The 25,389-nt window shown below is 39.4% G+C and overlaps 1 protein-coding gene across 2 annotated transcripts in view; it reads left to right on the forward strand.

Annotated features, from left to right (window-relative positions):
- Positions 1-25,389, forward strand: part of golm2 (golgi membrane protein 2) — a 103,284-nt gene that overhangs the window by 53,717 nt on the left and 24,178 nt on the right. For both annotated transcript variants that reach the window (XM_041175138.1, XM_041175139.1), the window contains exons 4-9: positions 346-448; positions 6,493-6,613; positions 8,720-8,891; positions 11,797-11,877; positions 13,355-13,669; positions 15,752-15,937. In XM_041175138.1, the coding sequence (XP_041031072.1) occupies positions 346-448; positions 6,493-6,613; positions 8,720-8,891; positions 11,797-11,877; positions 13,355-13,669; positions 15,752-15,937 (978 nt within the window). The remainder of the gene's footprint in view (positions 1-345; positions 449-6,492; positions 6,614-8,719; positions 8,892-11,796; positions 11,878-13,354; positions 13,670-15,751; positions 15,938-25,389) is intronic.

Below are 25,389 nucleotides of genomic sequence, written 5' to 3' on the forward strand. Positions count from 1 at the left end.
AAAATGTTCCATTTGCTACAATAGCATCTCGGTTGAGGGCTACTTACTGCAAGAAACTAAAATGAATGTATTTTTCATGGCCAATATGTGCTTTTGGGTTGCACTCAGTGTACACTGAAGCCAGTGAGAGACAGAGGTTGCTACCACTCCAAAAACTTTTAACACGTTTCATAATCCTGAGCCACCTTTGCCTTGATGCGCACCAAAACCACTTCTTTAAGTTCTTGTGAAAGTGTCCCATTAGTGCATCCGTGGACTTTATTCTGTGGCAGGGCTTTTCCTATGTTATGTGGTATTGCTGCCCCAATAATATTTGGTACAACTGAAGTGTTTTCTCTTGCACAGAACAGCTCACTGAGTTACGACAAGAGTACATAAGGCAGGATGATCAGCTCCAGGAGTACCGGAGGAACTCCACGTCCTTGGAGAAGAAACTAGAATATGAGAGGTGAAGTACCCATTCTATACAGTTCCTGTACAATGAAACCTTAACTTTTCCCTTTCTCAGTCCTTTTGGTACTGGTGATAACTTTATGCATGTGCTCCTAAAGTCAAATTTGAGCCTTGTAAGTTAAAAGCTAATACACTCTTTAACATCTAATCCTTCAAACTTTCTGTGTAGCTTGGTATTGACTAGTTGTGAAGCACTCTAATTTTATTGTCAAATTCTTAAGTTACTTTTTTAAAAATAAAACTAGTTTGGCTAAATATATAAACCGAATTTACCAATGGAGAACATTGAGCTTAATTTACTTATGATTTAGGATGTATGGTCTCTGCTTCCAGTGCAGTGATATTGTAAATATATTCAAAAAAGAGCACAGTTACGATTTTACTTTGCCTATTGACCACAATAATTCTTCCCTTTTTGATATTAATCCCCTCATTAGCCATGAGCTATTCATTACACACAAAGTACATATTTCCATTTAAAGTTTAAGTCAACATGTGATGTTTCAAGATTTTGAACCATTTTCCCTTTTTTGTCAGGCTTATTTTGTTTTTTTTCTCCACACATTATACATTCTTTGCTGTGGTTGTGGAAGTGCACGTTTATGTTGAATTCTGCAGTACCATTTGATAAGATGCAAGTGAAAGTGGATGGGTCTGAAAATGCTGAAACCCTCTTCTTGACTAAAGATTTTTTTAAATTCATTCATGGGAAGTGGACACCCATCCCAAATTGCCCTTGTTCGAGGGCATTTAAGAGTCAACCACATTGCTGTGGGTCTGGAGTCACGTAGGCCAGACCAGGTAAGGACAGCAGATTTCCTTCCCTAAAGGACATTAGTGAATCAGATGGGTTTTTACAACAATCGGCAATGGTTTCTTGATGATCACCAGGCTTTTAATTCCAGATTTTTATTGAATTTGACTTTCACCATCTGCCATGGTGGGAGGGGAAAGGTAGCATATTTTTATCTGGCTCTCATTCTATCTGAATTGCATGCATTAAAAGAATGGTCCAAAAATTAATAACCATTTAATGGAATTGCAAGTGTGAGCAATAGTTTCAACACAAGGAGGTAATGTTGTATATGTGCTTTGAGAAAACATTGACATGTAACTACATCTTAAATGGTACGAGACAGACTAGTTAAATATTAAATATTTGTGTGGTGGGAGGTGGATTAAAAACCCTGTAACTGCTGGAGAACATGCTAATGAGTGCTATAATATAACCAGGAAAGTTATTTAATTAGTAAAATCATTTAATATTGAAGGAAGTGCAATATGTACTGAAGAATAAAGTAGTTGTGTTTTCAACGCAGCTTGAGGTGGGAGTAGAGTAAGACGGGACATGATTCAGGCCTTTTAAAATGATAAGAATACAAAACGGGGTTACTTTGACTTCAGCTACAATCTTGAGTAAAAGGACATGAATGCAAGTGAGATCAGGACTGAATTTTTAATGAAAGTGGTTGAAAGCTGCGCTGATCAACATTTTGAAAGGCAGCCAAAACTTAATTTACAAAATGAATTGAAAGTTTTAATATATCGATAAAGATATGATCAGGTACTCTGCAGAACGCACTGATCTGTCTGGTCAGAACCATGGAAATACCAACTGTGAAATGTAAGAGATTATAATTGAAAACTGGATAGAAATTTTAAGTCACAGTTTTCTGACTCTTTCCCAATGGCACAAATTGGTTTCAGCTGTACTGCAGATATGAAAGTTTTATAATTGTCTGGTACTTAAAGCACACCACAGTCAAGTGGTGGGAGATCTGGTCATGCGATTGTCTAAGCACCACTTTAGTCTGTTCTGTCTTGGATTATAAGGTAAACCCATGTGTGAGATTGTGTTTTAAAGTTGTGCAGGATGTTAGATTGATTGGGTCCTTTTAAAAAAAATTTATATAGGCTTTTTTGATGTTGTAAAGCAGATAATCCCATGCATGGCACTGGTTTAAAAATGATACCTAGAGAGCTGCTTATGTAAATTGGAACATGCGTAATCAGTGTTGTGACTCTGGTCTGAATTACTCATTACAATCCACTGATGGTCATCTGAGATTGATAGTTGCAATATTCGATGGTGTCCTGCAGTGTTTGTTCTTGCTTTCAAATAACCTAATTATTGTTAATTATTATGCAGGTGGACTGATGCACTAAATGTAATTTAATTGAGAGCTATCACGCATGACAGTGGTTTCAAAAACTGGTGTTGGCATAAGTAGACAACATTATACGTTTAATTGAGTGATCAAACATGTTTCTAAAAATCCTCAGTCAGTGTTGCATGGTTTCATGTGTTATCAATTTTAAGGTTTAGAGTTACTTCGGAACCTCTTAGCTACTTTGAAGGGAATAGAAGCTTTTTTGTAACTTTATATATACATCTTGTTAACAAGAATTGGGTAATGGTTCAGAATTAAATAGAACATTGCTATAAAAACACAACCTAAAGCTGCCCGAGGCCAACTTGGTCAAAACTAGGATCAACTAAGATTAACTTAACCAATAAATTGCATTAGTTGGAAACCTAAGTGTCCAATAGATTATATTTGATTTTTTTCATACAGCTGGCCCTATTGTGAGTATCATTTTTTTTTTCTTCTCTGTTCTGTTGTAGGTCTAGACTCGTCCTCTTTGGTTTGGGATGTTATTTCTCTTGTGCATTAGTTTGCATACAAAAAATTGTTTTAAAATCAAATCAGTAGTCACTTAGCTTGTCTAATTTTCACAATTACAGATGCTTGACCAAAACGAGATCTGAAATAAATCAAGTTAACAACCCAAGAATCATCTTGATTCAGTCAGCTTATTCTTGCATCTGAACACTAACTGTTACACTAATTGGGAGTTGCTTGAACTTATTCCCATGTAAAGAAAATAAATGAAGGTAAATTTAGATAAATCAATGAAGGTAATAAAATAATTAAAGATAATGTGTCCCATAGAATAACATGGTAGGTTAGAAAGCTGACCTTTGCCAGTAGGACCTTAAATTTGAATCCAGCTCTGAATGGTGAAGTGAAAACCCTTGCTTTGCTGATGACGGGAATATAAATAAAAAATTAGGCTGATATTATGCAAACTAATGCTATGTGCTAATGCTGATTGCAATGAAAATACGTGCCATCTAAAACCTGAACACTAATAACCTTTCCTTTTGACTAGTACACAAATACCATTTGTGTTTGATTATTTAATCACTCATTCCAACATATAATACACATGTCGGTAAACTGTTTGCTTGTGTGAGGGACAATTGCTAACCTGGAGTGATTGGACCAGAAAGCTTGTTTCTGTGATTAAAAACATGCAGGCTGCAATAATTGATCCTTGTTTTCCACCCTCCCTGTGTATGGAAACAATGGCCTACATTTGGCTGGCACCAGCTCAAAAGAATTTTCTATATGGGATAAATGTCACACTGAATATAGTTCTGCCACTGGAATACTGTGGTTTTATTGACTAACCACATTTGATAGTTGACTTAAAGGTTCTAATAGAAAATATTACATAAAGTTTTGGCTCAGCTTGAAATAAAAATGCATTTTTATGTTTTCAGAAGAGATGTATCAATTTGTCTTTTCTTAAAGTTCCCTATTCAGCAAAGAAAAATAATCTGTAAATGGCTGTCATTGCTATAAATTGAGGATTTCCAAAGTCCTTGCATATGATTCAGGGAATGTGTCACAAAATAAGGGAGTGATTCGTGTAATAAAAATGAAGTGCTGGAAGTACTCAGCAGGACTGGCAACATCTGTGGAGAGAGACATAGTTAACATTTTGAGTCCAATATGACTCTTCAAAATTAAAAGTGATCAGTGTATGTGGCTAACACTTTTATTAAATACATGAAATCATTAGTGGAAACTGAGGATGCATTGCATGTGTTAATATCAATGAATGTCAAACGTGTAATTTATACAGATCAACTTTTCACTAGAGATGTTTTGCTGTTTGTCTCGATATGATTATTTTCTATGCAAATTTTATATGGGTTCTGTTGTTGTGGTAAACTAGCAGATGTAGGTGTCAAATAACACATTTTACAACATCTTTCCTCTTAATGCTTTGTAATTCCATCCTCTGTATATCTGCTTCATTTGGTTTTAGATTAGTCAGATTTGCATTACTTTCCAAATGCTGATCAGTCTCATCTGCAACACAGCAGTTTTCTGATTTGAAATACTCTTATCTAGATTACCTGTCATTGTCTGAGGCTGAATACATTTAAATCTGCCAGCTGCTGCAGCGTCTCACTGTTGCAGGCATCTTTTTAGTCTGTTCCTATTCCAATGGTTACATAGCAACCAATGCTATAATCTCAGACTGTGCAGCAAAGTGGCAGATCTGTTCAAAGCAGTAGAAGGCATTAATTGTATTCTGATAACTTTGAAGGGGAAGTTCTCGGTGCAGACTACAACCTGGGAATATTTATCAAATAGGGAATATTTATCAAATAAATACGATATCCATTTCCTTGTACAATTGCAGCTGTGTTAAGACCAGTGAAAAGCAGTTTTAGTGCTTGTTGAAAAATGTAAAGACCTGACACACTTGAATTATTATCCAAGCATTTCTGGGCAATCATAGCACAGTGCCTTACTTTAGAATGCCAAATATCAGAATTTTAGTCCTTTTACAGCAGTGTGATTTGTGACATTTGCAAGATTTGGGTAGACATAAAATGCTTAATACATCTGAAAGTTGTGTTGAATATATACTTTTCAACAAATTAAAAATTAAATTTAAAAATTTAAAAAGTTTATTGGATGTGGGTGTCACTGGCTAGGCCAGCATTTATTGCCCATCCCTAATTGCCCTTGAGAAAGTGGTGGTGAGCTCCCTTCTTGAATCGCTGCAATCCATGTGGTTTAGGTAGGGAGGGAGTTCCAGGATTTTGACCCAGTGACAGTGAAGGAACGACGATATATTTCCAAGTCTGGATGGTGAGTGACTTGGAGGGGAGCTTTCAGGCGGTGGTGTCCTCATGGTTGATTCTATGTGCCCACAGAACTATCTTTTGACTTTATTATCATTTATATATTTCTCCTTTCCTTTCTGCCTTTTTCTCTCCCTCCCTCTTCCCAAAAAACTTGGTGACCCAGATGACCTGCATCTTTACAAGTCCAGATCAAACAAGTCACATCCTAAAGTGCAGTGTTGCAGGCAAACTTCCTGCCAGCAAGGTTACCCACAATACTGACGGGTAAAATATGGTGCAGTGATTTGTTCTTCTAGGTAAATTGAAAGACTTGTATATTATATGCAGTGTGCCATTGTTACTTTTTTAGAGAACCATTGGTTCCTAGCTAATGTTGTACTAAGGCTAAGAAAATGATTTTGATAAGGAAAAGTCCCCACTTTTATTAACATCATGGGCTCAAAGTGTTTGTATCATTTACCAGGTAAGGTGTTTAGACCAATGCTTCTGTGTATCTTATGTTGGAACAGTGGAGTCTCCCTCTTCAGCCTCTGTTTGCAATTTCAAACACTGTAACACAGACCAATCCTCATCCCTATCGGGAATTTGCTGGAGGAAAAATTTTGTATGTTAATGCTCTTACAGTATCCAGAGAACAATTTTGGAGAAGGGAAGAGTGGCCTGAAAATGTAAGATGGAATATGAGTGTTACAGGCACCTGACCTCTGCCCAAACTAGATTTTGCCCTCTCCAATTCAGTAAGTAAATAAATTGCTGGTAGCTTGTTAAAATATGAGCTCATTAATGCTAATTGAAACATTGACTGTTTTACTGTGTTTTGTGGTAGTTTCTCCAGTGCAAACACTTGTGGTGTCAGTCAGCAGCAGTGTTGCTTTTTGTGAATTTAGTTACACCCTGCAACACCAAAAACAGTGTTCTGTTATCTTACAGTTCAGTTTGAATTGGCTCACATTGGTGTCATGTCAGCTAGTTTGTATTGCTGGCTGAATTCAGAAACAAAACTATCTTCCTGCATCTGGGAAGTGCTTTAGAAATGCAGGTTGCTGTTTTGTAAGCATGGCTTACTGTTCTTGGATGTTGTCTTGTAGCCTGCAATGTGGTCAGCAGATCAGTGCACTTAAGGAACAGTGTGAAGAGAAGTTGAAGATTTTAGGGAAAGTGCATGACCAGCCAGCAAAATATCAAGAAGATTCCATTAAACAAAACAAGGTAAGCTACATGGAGTTTTTGGAACAATCGTTTCAGTACCATTCACCCGATATTAGTAAATATTTGTTTCATTTCATGTTGCTGTTGGTATTGAATTTCAGTTGCTGAAAATGGAGTAATTGCAGTCAAATCTACCTGTATGTAATGTTTAGATAATTACAAAGCCCTGAATTATGGAGCGTTCTTTGCACTGTCCAATGAAACAAATGTTCAGACTCAGTTTCTCACATGATCTCCAGATGTAACTAATGTCTTTGTAAGGTTGTGCTCAGTAAAAATTTATTCACTTTGTCCCTAAAGAGATTGGGGAAACATACAGGCCAAAATAATTTTCCTACCAACCAAACTTAATCGGAACTGTTTAAATTTTTGCTAATCCTTTCCAAAATGCTTGGAGTAGGAGGAATTTTCTAGTCTTTTCCCCACGAATTAGCGTTACTGCAGTACTAGGTGGGGAGGCAGGTGCATGGTGATCTGATAGATAAGGTGAGCATTGATGGACGTTCATCTTCCTTTAAGCTGCTTTGTGCAGCTCAGCTGGTTTTGTGAATGTAATGGAACCTTCTGGAGTTGTGCAGGCTGGTCATGCAATTTCCCTAAAATCTTCAACTCATTATTCCTGAAGTGGATTGATCTACTGATCACACTGCAGGCTGCAAGACAACCTCCAAGAGCAGTATGCATGCGCACAAAACAGCAACCTGCATTTCTAAAGCACTTCCCAGATGCAAAAACATTTTAAAAGTTTATTCTTTAATGGAATGTGGATGTCACTGGTGACTGATGTTGCACCATCCCTTATTGCCCTTGAGCTGTTTGGCTTACTCAGCCATTTCAGAGGGCAGTTAAGAGTTAACTACTGTAGGTCTGGAGTCATAACTAGGTCAGACCAGGCAAGAATGACACATTTCCTTCCCTAAAGGACATTAGTGAATCAGATGGGTTTTTTCGACAATCTGATTCATGGTGATCATCACTGAGACTAGCTTTATATTCCAGATTTTTTTTATCACCAGCTGCTGTGGTGGGATTTGAACCTGTACCCCCAGAGGATTAACCTGGTCCTCTGGATTACTAGTCCAGTGACATAATCACTATGCCACCATCTCCCTACAAGATAGCTTATTTTTGCTGACTGAATTCAAGAACATAAGCTAGCTGATTTGATGCCAATGTGAGCCAACTCGAACTGAACTTAAGATAACAGAGCAATTACACTTTTGCACTTAGCAGTAGCCTCCTATGTAGTTCAGTAACTTTTTCACTATTCATTCATGAGATGTGGGCATTGCTGGTAACGTGTTTATTGCCCTTCTGAAGGTGGGGTGAGCCTTCGTCTTGAATGCAGCTGCGTGGCTTAGCAAGCCACTTCAGAGGGCATTAGGAGCCAATCAATATAGGTCTGTAGTCACATAGACCAGACTGGGTAGATTTCCTCCCTAAAGAGCTAATGACTTTAATGATAATCGATAGTTTTGTGGTCGCCATTGCTAGCTTCTTATTCCAGATTTGCTGAATTAATTGAATTTAAGTTCCCCAGCTGTCATGGTGGGATTTGAAGCCCTGTCTCCAGATCATTAGTCCATTTTTTGGATTATTAGTCCAGTAACGTAACTATTAACTTGCTGTGCGTCACAAATTAAATTTGAACTGTGCACTTTAATTGAAAAATTGTATTCATTCTTTTCCTTACCCATATTTTGCCTCTGATTCCCTTCTCTCTTTGATGCCCTGTTGTGCTTCTCTTCTGCTGCTTCTGATTTCCAGATATGAATGTTTTGTGCATTACTGTGTCTTGTTATCATAGGAAGGAAAATTGAGGGAGTACTCCTGGAAGTCAGCATTTCCAACCTCTTTTACTCTGAACGCTAGTAACTACCATGATTATGACCAAACCAGCTTCTAAAGTGATCCCTGATTTCAGTAGCATTTCCTAAATCACCTAGCAGCCTGAGTAGAAGGTACAGGGCATGAGGATACTTGGGATGCTGCAGGCAGTGGAAGTCTATCTTTTGAGCAAAAATCTTGGACACAGGTGAAGTCTGCTAACGGTGCCTTCAATCTGACTTTAATCCCACCTCCCATTTCTCTTTGCTTCGTTCACAGCCCAGAGAGGATGAGGCAGTGGCTGATCCTCGGAAATCTGACTGGGATTACAACAAAGCCAAAGTAAATCTTCAGATTGAGAAGCAGACGGCTGAGAGCAATAAACCCAGCATCAATCTTAATGAAGGAAACAAACTGCAGCCTCACCGAGATGATGACAAGAAATTACCAAGTAAGAAATGCTTGTAAATGAATTGTCATCATGTAACCCAGCAACTGAAATACTGCCTGTCAGATAAGCATGTTTGAATAGTTGTTTGTTTGTACATACACTGAAAACTCTCTGATTTGATAGATGCAGTCCAATTTGCCTCTGGGGTATGATTCATTTTTGGTGTTTGTATCACTGAGCTTTGGAAAAATAAATTGAATCTTTGGGCCTACTATTGCTCCATTTGTATTGTATGTAAAGTAAAAGTAATACACAAAACATTAACAACATCTCAGCTATGAGGTAGGAGTCCAATTCTGATAGTTTTGAAATAAAATATTTGACATTTTAAATTCTAGCACACCTTTAGTTTGCAGTCTGCATTCTTAAAAACAAAATGTCAAAAGACCAAGCCAAATTACATTTATCTTATTTTCTACAAATCAGAAATGGCAGTTGTGAACAAGTTGCAATGCTATCTCGCCATACCCCAACCCTTTGAATAGAATAAATGGTAATACAAAAGGGAAAGGCCATGTCAGTTCGACTTGATTTGCTAACGTGGGATCAGATTAATCAAACAAAAAATGTTCAAAGTATACCAGTCATAATAGCACTGCAGTTTTGAAAAAAAAAATACCCAAGCATGTGTTTTATGACTGGCAAACATCTCTGAAATGAAAAGACACCAATTCTTTTTGGGCATTGAATGTCTTTTGGAACTTGTAGTTTATTAACTGCTAAAAATGATTTTGCTATTTTTGGCATAATTGTTTGCCTCGTGGATCTGTAGTTACCCAATGTACAGCCACTTTGCAGAATGATGGACAGCTTGACTATTTGTGATGAAAACTTGCTGATTGGTGGCGGGGAGAAAGAGTGGAATGACTATTGATCTAGTGAATTTTGAATGAGCAAATATTTAAGTATCACTCAATACATTTGGTTTCATACAACCAATAGTTTGAAGATTCATTTACACAGCAACCTGGGATGCAACTAAGTCCAGGCTCCATACATGTGTGAGCAAAGGAACTTGGTTAAATATGACTCTGATATTTAAAGTGAAGTATTTAAATGTTCCAGTAATCTCTTTATTCTGGCTAGCTTTTATTAATGCCTTTTCGGTCTTCTCTCACCTGATTTTGCTGCTTCCTGATCTAATTTCTACAGATGCTGAGGGCTGGATTTTACGGCCCCCTGCCCAGCTTGTTTTCGGCAGGGGGATGTAAAATATGAGGAATCCCCAGCCCTCCACTTTCCTGTCCACCCCTGAAATATCCCCCATAATGCATTAAGTGGGTGTGGACGCCAAAATCTGCAGTCTGCCTACCATTTTTAAAAAAAGAATTAAAGATCGATTCAGCCTGTTACAAAGCCAATTGATTGGGATATTATGCTATCCATGCCATGGTGGGAGTGGGCAGGCTGTTTTATTGAGGCCAAGTTGAAAAGGGAAGGGAGGGCACATCGTTCCAGGGTGGGGGGGATGCTTTGAACTCATCGGGGGCAACCCCCAAGTTGTCAACCCCTCCCTCTGCCCCATTTCTTGCCTTCCAAAACCCCCCCCCCCCCCCCAAAGGTTCTCAGATCCCTGCATACCCTAAAAAGCCAGAGACCTACCTGTGTTTGGCAACCATTGCTCTTCTTCCTGCTCCTCCTGGCTGTACCCACTATTGAGCCAGTCACATTGGCTGGCAACTCTCAAGGACAGGACTTGCTTCCACTGAGGGATGGAAGTCCCATTTTAACCAGTTTGGCCCACCAGTAGTGATTTATGGCTGTGGGGCAGGCTTCTTCCATGTGCGTTGGCTGCCATCTGACTTCCAGGGGATCGAGCAGTCCACACCACCCCTCACCCCCGCCAACACCTGTAAAATCCATCAGTGAGAATTAATTGAGGTGTAGTCTCAATGGTCATTCAGTTTTTCTTTTTCTTTGTCTCTTGCATAATCTGCGCTTCTTGATCTTTGACTTCAATCTAAGTACTTTTTCATTAGTTGCCACGTTTAGCCTCACTATATTTCCCTGGCTCTTAAAGGAAACTGCCAAAACTCCACTGTGAAAGCTGCCTCTGGGATATTGGGTGGTTCTTTGCTAAAGTTTTTTTTTCAACAGCTTTTAACCTCTATAAAGCTCATGTCTGTCCAAAATTGAAGATGCTTTCAACACGCCTGTTGTATTCTTTGGCAGAATACAAGAAAAATTATAACTTGATAATCTCTTACCCCTCTCCCTCTATGGTTAGCATTCCTCAAACTTTTTTTCCTTCCTAAGCTACAAATACACCTCTCAGATTTCAACACAGTAAGAATGCAATTTTTCCTGCTCTAATGAGTACTTTCCCAGGGAATTGTGGAATTCCTTAGTGGGACTACCTCCCTTCAATTTTTCCTTTTATTACTTCCTCCTTGCTGTTTTCAACCTTGGTATCTTCACTATGAACCTTATTCCTTCTTTGCCAGAGCTCTGTGCCTGCAGTGTGTACAATTTACAGCATGCGCTGCAGCTGTTCACCAAGGTAACTTTGACAGCTCTACACTCCCCTGTGCCATATGTCACCAAACAGGACAACAATAATGTGTAAACACCATCTTTTCCCAAATTTCTCTCTAAGTTGCATAATATCTTGACTTGGCCATATATCACTTTTCATTCCGCCTTCGTTGCTAGTCCAGGAATCCCTAACTAGCAACATCAATGATTGTTCAAGGATAAGACCCAATATCATCCCTCTCAGGACAGCTATGGATAAACAATAAATGTGGCCATGCCAGCAAATGTATTTGAATTTTCTTTTAATAGAAGCACCCTTCAATTTGATCAGGATTTTTGCACCTTAATTAGTGTTTTTAAACATCAATTATCTATAATATGTTTTTTTAAATGTACTTGTACTGCTATAATTTCAGTATTGTCATTGCAGATCTAGTCAAAGCAGATGATGATGCTGGCATGCCTGGGATAGAAGAAAATGAACAGGCAAAACCTGTAGATCTTTTGATTGGTATGTACAAAGAGAAAATGTCTGACATTAAAATTTACGTAACTTTCAAGTATATTTAGATTATTGAATTGGAGCCTATGCAAAAAAAATCTACTTCTTTACGTAGTTACATCTTGTATTGGATTATCAAATGAGTTGGATTTTCCCCAGATTGTTTAACATTGGTGCAAATAATAATTTCTGTTGGGACGTGGATATATCGTCTCCTCTCTGTGCTGAAACCATCTCTCCCATCTCATGTCACCACTCTCTCCTAGACACCAGGAAGCTAACCACATGACTGTAGCTGGTGGAGTCAGTGTGCTCCCATCTACCTATTTCTCCCCTTTTGGTTCTAACGGCAGAAACTGGGCAATAGATGGGACCATCAGGTATTATCTTACTAATCCCTAAAAACAAATTAATTATTTTCCTGTCCTATTTCCTTTATTTAAATACACTTAGATTTCTGCTTTGATTTGGTTTTCCCTGTTTCTCCTCTTTTAGTTGATTTCATGTGTTTTAGTCACACAAAAAACAAAGACTTGGTAAAATTCCAAAACTGGCTATTACGTGCAGAGCAGTGAGTCAGATTCATGTTTCCTCCGATCTCTCTGTCTTACTGCTCAAAGCAATAGCTCTAAACCCACACTGCGTTGCCCATCTGTTTGAAACATTCAAAATGAGAGCAGACTGGCTAATTACATAGTCACTGACCAACTGAATCATTACCAAAAAGAAAAATTAAAATACTTTTTATGAAATGACTTGTCAGCTAATTAAATTTGTTTATTTCTACCTACTGTAGTGGTTCAAAATAATAACTTTAAAGTTATAACTGAGCGGGTAATTCAGGAGAGGTGTGTGTGGATGTATGTAGTTCTCCACATTGGACCTCAGGGGACTGGGACATACATAAACCATTGCTGCAAAAGACTGTGGTTGCAGTGCCACCTTGTGGTAATATTTTGGAAATGGGGAAATTTATTAAAAACATAAATGAAATTCAAGTTGATTTTATAAGATCACAAGATATTTGTAAAGACGGCCATTCAGCACATCTGATTTATCCATCCAGAAAAATCCTAATGACACTCCATCTAATTGTATCTTGTTTGTTTTTCATCCTTTTGTTTAGTGATAGTGGGCTGGATCAGTTTGGGCTCGGGGAAATAAGAGTTGGCCGTTTCCCAAATTCAGAAAACTGGGCTGTTACCTCTGCCCATACCTGTCATATTTTCATCTCCTGAAGATGTGGACAGACAGGGTTTTGGTTTTCCAAGTCCCATGACAGTGTTGGAGGAGTTTAGGTGCTGAGATGGGTTGGTTTGAAGCCCTGCCTCGGTTTGCTGGGATTTCAGCCCAGCTCTCCAACACCGTTCTTATACCTTCAATCCTCACCTCTCACCCCACTGTTTAAAGCCTTAAACAAATGTATAGGGTAAAATGGGTAAAGCAGAAAATGATTACCTTTATACTAAATAAATTCTTTTCCTAGATCACAAGAAAACCAAACTGGTGGTTGAAGAAATTGAGAAACCCATATCTAGAGGTGGTGGGATTCCTGGAGACAAATTGAATGTGGAGGCTGAAATGAAGCCTGTCCGTCATTTTGAGAGGGGTCCAGCTATGCAGGCTCCCCCTCCAAACCAGGCCATGCGGTTTGATAACCAGCAAAACATTCCAAAACTTGGGAAATCATTGGTTGTAAATATGCCAAACCCTGTAGACCAAGAGGACCCAGATAATGCGGAAGACGAAGATCTTCATGTCAGAGCAGATGAAATTGGAGAATCTCAGAACCACCAGCCAGGTAGGCATACAAGCCCTTTTGAGTGTTTCGTCTCCTTCAAATAATGAGAAAGTTATTTTTAGAATTTACACGCACATTCTTGTAAATCACTCTTAACAGCTTGATTGTCTCAGTTCATGGAGTCAGCTTGAACAAGAAGATACTCTATTATGGCAGAAGTTTTCAATGACATCTCATTTTGTAAGCTGCGATATCCAGATGCCAATCTGACATGTAGTTTTTGCTACACAGTGGTCCTGTGTTTTACTGCCCTATGGTAGAACCACAATAATCACCAGCTCCCATTTCACAGCATAACAACATAAAATGAGCCTGTTGTGTCAAAAATGTTTTGGCATTGGCATCAGTGAAGAACTGGACCCAACCAGCCTGCCTGGTTGGAGGGACAAAAGTACTGGTGCCAGCCTCAAGTTTATGCCTAACTGTTGCCATGCACAAGACTCAAATTTCACCCTGTTTCAAATACAACCCAATTGGAAAATCTAGGTTTTTATATTTTCTTCATTGTTATCATGTGTGCTTGCCTGAAGGCAGCTCCTTGGCTCATTTTCTGCTGAGCAATTTTTTTTGGTAGTCTTTGTCAGTGGTGGTTGTCTTCCACTGTTAGAGGCAGGGTGAGGAGGCAGGTGCCAAGTCTCCTACCTCAGCCAGAACAGGAATCCAACCTGCATTTGTTACCATTCTTCTGAACTGCACGATAGCTATCTAGCCAACTGAGCTAATTGTTCTCTTTCTATATTTTACCCACAAATAATAAATGGGGGAAAACTCCCATGTTGAAGTGCTGTCTACGGAAAATAGAAGATTCTGAACATGTTTTTGGAATTCTGAGTTATTATTGCGGTCCTTGGGATTTGACAGTCAGCCAACCTAATATCACCAAAAGTTTTAGATCAGTGAAACTTATGTTTTGGCCAAATAGTCACAGGAATTTTCTCCTTAATTGTTGTCAGTTACCCCGTGATGATTACTCCATTATGTGAACACTCTTGTACAAAATGAGAGGTATGAAAGTCAAACTCCAGCAATACTTATTGGTGGAAATAATCCTGTGGATATGTGCCAGGCAGGGTTTCTTGAAATGGAAGGTGATTCAACAGCTGAAATGGGTTGTCAGGAAAAGGTGGTTGAGGCTAGAATATTGGACTAATTTAAGGAGCGGTTTGATGCTAGAGTAAGCTTGTGGAAGGCTGTTAAATGATCTGTAGTGCATCAATGATGAAGACCAAACTGACTGTTCCAGCTTCATTGATAGGTGTTGCCTTCTGAAAAACTGACTGAAGTGAGAAATGATGTGAAAACCACATATTATAAATAATAAGTGGGTTACCAACAATCCAAAAATCTAAATCTGGGGTTTTAGCAATTTGTTCTAAACATTGGAACTTTGTATTAATGAGATCGTTTGAATCTCTCGAGTAGATTACAATCCCATTGTCCTCCAATATATGTTAATTGAGTTTTTAGTTATGAATTGCATAGTGATCATGTAACATTTGCTAATCTTTCGGCAAGGGCATCCTCTGGCATTAGCTGCATAGATCATTTTGTGTCTCGGTCTACTGTGGCATTGCAGCTGAAAATAAATCTCTCCTGGTTGCAAATTATGGATAGGTAGGAGTGATTTCCACGCCTTGACCTGGATTTTGGAGACCTGATTACTTTAATAAACCAATCAAGCTTCACGTATGCTGTTAATGATACATGGGAATCCCTTGATTGTAGATACTGCAGACTTTAATACAGTCAGTATTTGAAAATCTGTTCTCAGTGACCAATCATTGTAAAACAGACTTTATTGAAAACTCAGAATACTAGCAATAATGAGCTGTATCTTGAAGTAATGGTGAATTGAGGATAACAAGACAAGTAAATCCCACTTGCCTTCCCTTGGTGTCCGGATACAACAGGAACATAAAACAGGAGTAGGAGCAGGGACAAACATCAATCCATAATTAAACTCTGGCTAAAATGTATGTTCCAATTTTGGACTGGTAGTTGTTCATCAGAACACTTCACGATAAATAAATAAATTCCTCCTGATTCTGATGTTTCTCCTCTTCCTGAACCATACCAACATAGGCCTGGAAAAACAACATCAAGAAAAACTGATGCATCATTTAGCCAAGGAACCTGCTATGCAGCCGCCACCTAATCAAGCTTTACACTTTCCTGCTGGCCAAGCCTTTCCAAATCATTTTGATCACCGTGATGGGAAAGGACATGAGAAAGCAAATGAACCAGGAGAGCATCCTAATGGTCAACAGGGTAGGTGTTTCTTTAATGTTCAACTTTTTTCAATCAGTCATCATCTGTGCATTCATCTCAAAGTTCTCTGCATTTATTGGGGAACCAGTCCTTTCCATGTTCTGTGCCTCTTGCTTTTGTATTGTGGCACCCCTTTATTGTAGCAGGTTAATTGTCATGTTAAAATGTCACATAGAATTACACTACACAAATGGCCAATTCTTTCATTACATAATCTTGAAATTGAGCATATTAAGGCATACAGTTTTTTAAAATTAGTTTGTCATTAATACCAAGATTACAAGAAATCCATTTTAAGGATCTCTTGGATTTGATGTTTTCATTGTTTATAATGGGCTAGGTTTCTTTTTCATTCATCCTCTTCACATCACACAAGCATAATTCGCTTGATGGATTCTGGGAAGTCACGGACAGTGTATGTACACAAATGTCCTTGGATTGCAAATAGGTACGCATAAATCTGCTGTACCTACATCACCTCTTGACTTGCGCCATTAAATCAGTTTACTTTTTAGCAGCCAATGATTCTCTGTTCCTTGTGTTTAATTATTTGCTATCAAAAACTTAGATCTAAGTCTTCATCTTATCTACTTGAGTAGGTTCGATCTGTAGGTGAGCATATCAAAATTCTTGTTAATCTATTCAGCCAGCCTGGGATTTTCTGTTTCTCAGCTTTTTTTAGACTTTGCTGCGGGCTTCTAAAAATATATATTTTTAAATTCCTTTGTGGGATGTGCGTGCTATTTGTGCCAGTATTTATTACCCATCCCTAATTGCCCTTGAGAAGGTGGTGGTGAGCCACCTTCTTGAACTGCTGCAATCCATGTAGCAGGTTTGCATAAATGAGTGGCTTGCTGTGCCATTTCAGGGGGCAGTTGAGTCAGCCACATTGCTATGGGTCTGGAATCAAACCAGGTAAGGAAGGCAGATTTCCTTCCCTGAAGAACATTCGTGAACCTGATTGGTTTTACAACAGTTATGATAATTTCATCTTCACCGTTACTAAGTTTAGCTTTTAATTCTAGATTTGTTAATTAATTGAATTTAATTCCACCAACTGCCGTGGTGGGATTTGAACTGTGTCCCCAGAACATTAGTGCTCAGTCTCTGGATTACTATATCAGCCACATCACCACTATGCCACCGTCTCTCCCTAAGTACCATGTTAGCTTGCTCTTTATAGGACAAGCCTATGAAAGAAAGGAATGCCATGCTGTTTAGGCCCTGTAGTAACACCAGTGATGTTTTCCCCTTGGACAACTAATATTTAAGGCAGGTGCGGAAACAAACAAATGAGTGTTGCTTAAAAAAAAATGCCAATGAAGCTTTTCATCTTGCACTCATCAGGGCAGATTTGCAAGAATGCCAATTTTAAAGGGGACAACAATTTATACTGCATGAGAAGGGAATGCTGATTGGTTAGCAAGCGAAATCTGACTGGTAGAGGCATTGCCATGGAGAATGCACTAGGGAATAGTTAACTGTCAGCATGTCCTTTTTCAGCAATACTCAAGTTCTGTACTACTAAACAAATTAATGTTATCTTTGCAGTGCTTGGGTACAAATTGAACTTTTACGTTTCATATGGAGTATGTGGTTATTCACTGTGCTTTACAGCACTGATCATGTAATATGTAACTTGCATCAAAAATAAAATTGTTTCCCATAGATGGGTTACATGTTTGCACTAATATCTGCCAAAGGATTCAAATACTGTGCAAAGTGCAGCATCTATTTGTGATCATTAATGTTTCATTGTTGCATAAAACATGATACTGCAACTTGTTGAATTTGCCTTGGTTAGACAGAGCCATACCCATAAAGAACAGCTGCACCTGTATTTTTCTATTTTTCGGCACAAGTTAGGCAAGCGTACAAGACTGCAAAATTAATCATGCCCAATTGTGTCTGACAGATGCTGATAATCGTTGGGGCATCTTCACCATTACATATGCCAAAGGCTTAACTTGACCCTATCCTGAACATGATGTCAACATAGTGCAGACAGCAATTGGGAGCATGAGCCTTTTTATGTCATATAGTGCCAGGGCTTGCTGGCACTGAGAGCTTCAGTACTAACTTAACACTGATCTGCATCTGTCATATTGAGTACTAACAAGTACCCAATTCTATATAAATTAAGAGCAGAATACAAAAATAAATGGTATAGTAAGTTTGTGTGTAGACAAGAGCATCAAATTACAAAGAGACATTGATGGATGAAGAAAGCAAAACTGTGGCAGATGGATTTCAAAATGGCTAAGCACGAGGCCATCCGTTTTGGACTGAAAGAGGACAGATGGGAATATTATGCAAATTGTATTTTAAAATTTAAAAGCTAAGGAACAATGGAGGTCCAAAGAGATTTGGGGGTCTATGCACACTGATCATTAATGTTGTCAGGGACAAAAGATAAAGGTAAATGAAATGTTAGCCTTTATAACTAGAGGGCCAGAGTATAAAGAGGAGGAAGTTTTGCTGCAGCTATATAAATCCCTGGTTGAACCACATGTGGAGTTCTTTGTAATATTTTAGGCACTGCATCTTATAAAGGATTTATTAGTCTTGCAGTGTAGATTCACCAGAATGTTACCAGGGGATTGTAAGAAGAAGTTACTTAGAGTAGGCTAGTATTCCATGGAATATAGAAGATTAAAGGGTGCTTTGAAAGAGGTTGTTAGAATTTTGAAAATAAATAATAAGGTAGATAAAGAGAAACATTTTCTGCTGGTGGGTGAATCTAGGACATGGGGGAAAAGCCTTAAAATTAGAGCCAGATCATTGAGGAGAGAGTTGAGAAACACTTTTTCAGAGTGTGGTGAAAGTGTGGAATCATCTCCCACAGTAGCAGCTGATGCTAGCTCAATTAATTTTAAATCTACAATCATTAAATTTTTGCTAGACTAGAGTATGAAATATAGAACCAAGGCAAGTGAAGTACAGATCAACAATAATCTCACTGAATGACAAAACAGACTTGAGGGGCTGTGTGGCCTAGTTCTGTTCCTCTGCTCCTATTATACCTATCACCCAAGTCTGTAATTGCAGGAGTCAGGGGGAGCCCCCATACAGGGACCCTTCAGTTTGGAGGTTTCAGTGATGCTGGGGGCCAGTACCTGTGAAGAAACTACTGTGCTAGTCACCAGTGAATATCCTTTAGCTCCCACTTGCTGAAGATTGGGTAAAATAAAACGGGTGTATCTTCCTGAGACACCAATACACAGCCTCAAACCATAATCCGAGAAAGCAGCACTAGGTGAACCTGGGTGTATTCCCAAATAGGGTAACCCACTTCAGTGTATATTGGCATGGTGCCATTTTCATTGGGAACTTCTCCCTTGGGAGAGAATCATTTCAACATCCTTGTAAAGACAAAATCCTGGGGCAACCATAGATCTTGCTGCATTTGGCTCCTTGAACAAGACAGTGTTTTGGAGGGTCATGATCTTAGTTATAATGGGGCAGACTAAATACCACAATTGATGGTTTGCACTGAATCACTGGCCAGGATTTTCCGGCCTTGTCGCAGGCGGGGGCCTGCTGCAGGCGAGGCAGCGCCCAGCCAGCAGTCCGTTGACTTGTGGCAGGACCGGAAGATCTCGGTGGCGGGTGGGTGTGGAAAATCCCGCCCACTATTCCTGTCCGGCATCATAACTAGATCATCATAGCAAGAGCCACTGCTGTTTTACAAAATTTCTTCATCTTCATATCAACAGCTGCACGTCAGAATTTTACATCAATGCAGTACCATTTGGGATTACCAGCAACTGTTGTGTAACAGGTTAAATTGTATTTCAATTAATTTGGGCTTATCCCCACAAAAGCTGCAGAGCTTACTGTTACAGGCTAAAGAATACCATTTTTAAGATTGATTCATTGCATGTTGTGGCATCACACTTCACAGCTACCATGTTCAAATGCGTCAGGAAATTGGTTGCAAGTGTGTAGCTTGAGTTGAGATTCTGATCAGCTATGGCTTAATTAAATCTTACAGGTGAGAGGGGCTAAATGGCCTATTTATGAGGTCTTCATGTTGCCTTGTAGTTTTGATGAGAGTTTCTGGCTATTTGCGTAAATGGTAAATCACAATGGAACTTGGATTTATATGCATTTCAGCAGTAAGCTCTTTCATTGGTAGGTAGCAAGGAGGTTTCAAAGATAAGTATGCAGTGTCACTGTATTTCAGCAACAAATTTCAATCGGTATCCAACAAAATAAGTTAAATCATGACTGATATGACAAGAAAATGTTAGAGGAAATAAGTATGACATGATTGACTATATAACAGACTTGCATACATCATGCAATCTCCAGTGGCATTATACAGGGAGCTGAACAGTTATAGTCTTAAGATGATGCAGGGTTAAAGGTTTAGGGATAATTGGACCAGGCATGCAGGTGTGATCTATTTTAAAGTCATGTATTCTATCCTTATTATGATATATTCCTGTTGTAAATTTCTATGTTGACATTTGTTATGGATGTTGCCTGTGTAATCTTGTCATCCAGTAATTGCACCCCTTGCTCTGCAGCAGCTTGACTGGTAGGAAGGTAGAATTACAGCGTGGACACAGGAATTTACAATTGGGAAGATAACAAGTATTGTATGATTGATGTTCATGGTGTTGCACATGGGGAATTGAGACAAAGTGTAGACATCAGATGAAGCAAGTTTGCAAACCAGGAGATAATTAAATGAGGGATGGCAGATGTAATTCAGAAGAATTCCTTTATCCATTCCATGAAAACTGCCTGTGTAAATTTGTAAACCAATTACATCCTTCCCTCCCAACAATGCCACTATACCTCTGCTGGGTATATATATAATTAGTCTGATAAGCCTAACAAGTAGTTTTTCCAGTATAAATGTGGATGAAGCAATTTAAAATTGAAAAGGTAGCCAAGAAATGTGCACAGACTTCTAATGTTATGAATGGATCTAGGTAAACAGCTCTTCCTATCGATAAAAACAAAATACTGCGGATGCTGGAAATCTGAAACAAAAACAAAAATACCTGGAAAAACTCAGCAGGCCTGACAGCATCTGCGGAGAGGAATACAGTTGACGTTTGGAGTCCGAATGACTTCATCAGAACTAAGGAAATAGAGAAATGAGGTGAAATATAAGCTGGTAGAGGGGGGTGGGACAGGTAGAGCTGGATAGGGGGGCCAGTGATAGGTGGAGGCAAAGAAGAGATTGCCAAAGATGTCATAGACAAAAGGACAAAGGGGTGTTGACCATGGTGAAATTATCTAAGGAATGTGCCAATGGGGACATTAAGAGTAGCAAGCAGGACAAGCTAGTGGCAGATGGTCCTAGTGGGAGGTGGGGTGGGGGGAAAGGATCGAAATGGGCTAAAAGTTGGAGATAAAACAATAGATCGAAATAATAAATTTAAAAATAAGTGGGAAAAGAAAAATATATATTTTATAAAAAAATTATAAATTATTGGAAAAGGAGTATTGGAAAGGGGGTGGGGATGGAGGAGAGAGTTCATGATCTGAAATTGTTCAACTCAATATTAAGTCCAGAAGGCTGTAAAGTGCCTAGGTGGAAGATGAGGTGCTGTTCCTGCAGTTTGCGTTGAGCTTCACTCATTGCAGCAGGCCAAGGACAGACATGTGGGCATGAGAGTGGTGCGTTGAAATGGCAAGTGACAGGGAGGTCTGGGTCATGTTTGCGGACAAACTGAAGGTATTCTGCAAAGCGGTCACCCAGTCTGCTTTTGGTGTCTCCAATGTAGAGGAGGCTGCATTGGGAGCAGAGAATGTAGTAGACTAAATTGAGGGACATGCAAGTGAAGTGCTGCTTCACTTGAAAGGATTGTTTGGACCCTTGGACGGTGAGGAGGGGGGAAGTAAAGGGGCAGGTGTTGCACCTTCTGCAGTTGCATGGGAAGGTGCTGTGGGATGGGGTTGAGGTGTAGCAGGTGATGGAGGAGTGGACCAGTGTGTCCCGAAGGGAACGATCTCTGCGGAAAGCCATGGGGTGGGGAGGTGGGGGAGAGTGAAGGGAAGATGTGTTTGGTGGTGGCATGTGGTGGCATCATGCTGGAAATAGCAGAGGATGATCCTTTGTACGCGGAGGCTGCTGGGGTGATAAGTGAGGACAAGGGGGACCCTATCAAGGTTCTGGGAGGGAGAGGAAGGTGTGAGGGTGGATGCGCAGGAGATAGGCCGGACACGGTTGAGGGCCCTGTCAACCACCGTGGGTGGAAACTCTCGGTTAAGGAAGAAGGAAAACATGTCAGAGGAACTGTTTTGGAAAGTGGCGTCATCAGAACAGATGCAACAGAGGCGAAGGAACTGAGAGAATGAGATGGAGTCCTTACAGGAAGCGGGGTGTGAGGAGCTGTAGTCAAGGTAGCTGTGGCAGACAGTAGGCTTGTAATGAATATTGGTGGACAGTCTATCACCAGAAATTGAGACAGAGGTCAAGAAAGGGAAGGGAAATGTCAGTGATGGACCACGTGAAAATGATGGAGGGGTGGAAATTGGAAGCAAAATTAATAAATTTTTCCAGGTCCAGACAAGAGCATGAAGCGGCACTGAAGCAGTCATCAATGTACTGGAGAAAGAGTTGTGGGATGGGGCCTGAGTAGGACTGGAACATGGAATGTTCCACGTACCCCATAAAGAGACAGGCATAACTGGGGCCCATACGGGTACCCATAGCCACACCTTTTAATTTGGAGGAAGTGAGAGGAATTTAAGGAGAAATGGTTCAGTGAGAGAACAAGTTCAGCCAGACAGAGGAGAGTAGCGGTGGATGGGGATTGTTCGAGCCTCTGTTCGAGGAAGAAGCGGAGAGCCCTCAGACTATCCCAGTGGGGGATGGAGGTGTAGAGGGATTGGACGTCCATGGTGAAGAGGAGGGGGTTGGGGCCATGGAACTGGAAATTGTTGATATGATGTAGGGCGTGAGAGGAATTGTGAATGTAGGTGGGAAGAGACTGGACAAGGGGAGAGAGAATGGAGTCAAGATAGCAAGAAATGAGTTCTGTGGGGCAGGAACAGGCTGACATGATGGGTTTGCCGGGACAGTCCTGTTTGTGGATTTTGGGTAGGAGTTAGAAGTGGGCCGTCCGAGGTTGGGAGACTGAGGTTGGAAGACGTGGAGGGAAGATCTCCAGAGGAGATTAGGTCAGTGACAGTCCTGGAAACAATGAGCTTGGCACTGAAGGCTATTCTAGTCTAACCCAATGATAGATTAGTTGGGGGCAGATTTATGTGGCCTCACTTGGCTTAAGGTCAGCGTAATAATCATTGTTTCATATTCAAGGATATCACAGTTTGCACTGTGGAAAACAAAACAAAATGGACACCATCTCCAGAGAACGTCTGATCCAGGAATTAATTTAATTTTGAACAACCTAGGTGAAAAATCGTAGAAATTTTTTAAGAACTTTGTTTACATTTTCTTTGAACATGCTTATTAGTTATAGAAATCTTGGAAAAGGGGAGAAAATGACTGTTCAAAACTGGTGAAGTGGGAGGACTTGTGATGAAACTTCCAAGAATATGTCAACTGGAGCTGGTAATCCTATCATGACTACGTCCTAGTCCATTAATTTGTTGTATGTTGTGTGCCATAAAAGCTGCAGTTTCCTCATTGATCTTGTGTTCACCTTTCTATTCCTGCCACCATTATGGTTGCCATTTTAACGTGTTACTTCCATGTGATGGGAAAGAGGATCTTTTATAGTAAGCCTGGAATCAGCGGAGTGGAAAAGTTATTTCTTAAATGAAGATCATCTTTGAGGAATGTATGATTCCCCAAGTAGCAGTAGGAAGAACGAATGAGACATTTTCCATAAAAGTACTTAAATGAAATTAAACAAATTAATCTTAAAATTGGCACAAGATGAAACATTACATAGCTTGATAAGGAAAATACATCACATTCCAGTAAAGGTCACTCATGGGGACTGACTCTCATAGTGGAGTGATGATCTTATTGAAATTCTTACCATTTTCTGGCTGCACAGCATTTTGTGCATGTCACCAAAGAGTGTGTGCACTTGTCAATGCCTTGTATATATGTAAAAGTACAAATATTCCTCTTTGTGCCACTTTTCAGATTTTGTCGCTCTGTATCAACTTTTCTAATATAGATTATGATGCCCATATTTATAATGGGAAATGGCTAAATAAAGCTGTTGCTGCAATTTGGCCACTGGGTTCCCACAATTCTTAGTGTTTTCTGAAGTTGTTTTTTTCCTTTTGTTGGTCTTTTTCAAAAACTTGGAGTTAACAATTTTGTCTGGAACTTGAATTTGGATTTTTAGTCAGAGCATATGCAGTGTACTTTCTAGGATTTTTTTTCAGTCATTCATGGGATGTGGGCATCACTGGCAAGGCCAGCATTTATTGCCTATCCCTGATTGGATGCATCAGTATCATTCCTGCCACTGTTCTAAGCTTCTAGTAGTTTCTGCACAATTTCTTCAAGGAAGAAAAAGTAGAGAACAAACTTCAAAAGCTTTACTGAGATGAAGTGCATGGAGTATGATCTTAAAAGGTTTGTGCACCAGAAAGAAACTTATGATTGCACATCTTCTGTAGGTTTAACTACAAAAGATGTGTAATCAGAAAGTGAGATGGGGTAAAGTAGATGAAGCAAGTGTGTGTTCATGTAATGTTACTTCAGTTCTCAAAACAAACAGTTGCATTTTGAAATGATCTAATTAGCTCGCCTGTATTTTGACTAGATCAATGTTAACAAGTTATACCTATCAGGCAGGAATTCTAATTTCAAACACCTAAAATATGGGGATGGCAGAGAAGAGAAAGACAATTAGAGAAAGGCAAACAATTTCTTTCCTTTGTTCTAATTTTATTTATATTTAAATTGTTCTAATTTGTCTATTTAAATTATCTTAAAGTGTATGAACCCTCTGGGGAACAGCTAAGAAGACAAACCAGGAGGAGGGCTTGAAGATGTTTGAAGATGAAAAGATTTTGCATATCACTACTTGTCCTTGCAAGGGATAATTGAGAGTGTGAGAGGGTTAAGGTTGAGATGGATGGTAGTGAAGCAAGGAGGGAAGGTTTGGTGGGAAGTGATGGGAACATGATTTGTAGTGAAGGAGTGGAATGGGAGCCACTTAAGGCTACATTTTCCCTGCAACCTTCAATCCCAAATGCAGACTGTAGTTTTTTTCCCTGCCATACTTACCCAACATCCAAAGGAAGAAAAATTCAGAAGTGAAAAGAGTTAAAGAGAGAGAGGAGGAATGAGAGAGAAACAGCAACCTGAAGATAGAGGTGGGTATGCATAATAGTAATCTCTCGACTTAATGTATGCAATGCCATATGGAATCGGCTACCTAAAGTATATGTATACATGTTTGAATACTATTTTTGTGAATATTATGCACTGGATACAAAGCACATTTGTTTGCAATAAATAGTGGGTTTCTGAGCAGCTTTCATTAACACTCTCTGCACTT

Source organism: Carcharodon carcharias, chromosome 26 (assembly GCF_017639515.1).
Source record: "Carcharodon carcharias isolate sCarCar2 chromosome 26, sCarCar2.pri, whole genome shotgun sequence".
Lineage (NCBI taxonomy): Eukaryota > Metazoa > Chordata > Chondrichthyes > Lamniformes > Lamnidae > Carcharodon > Carcharodon carcharias.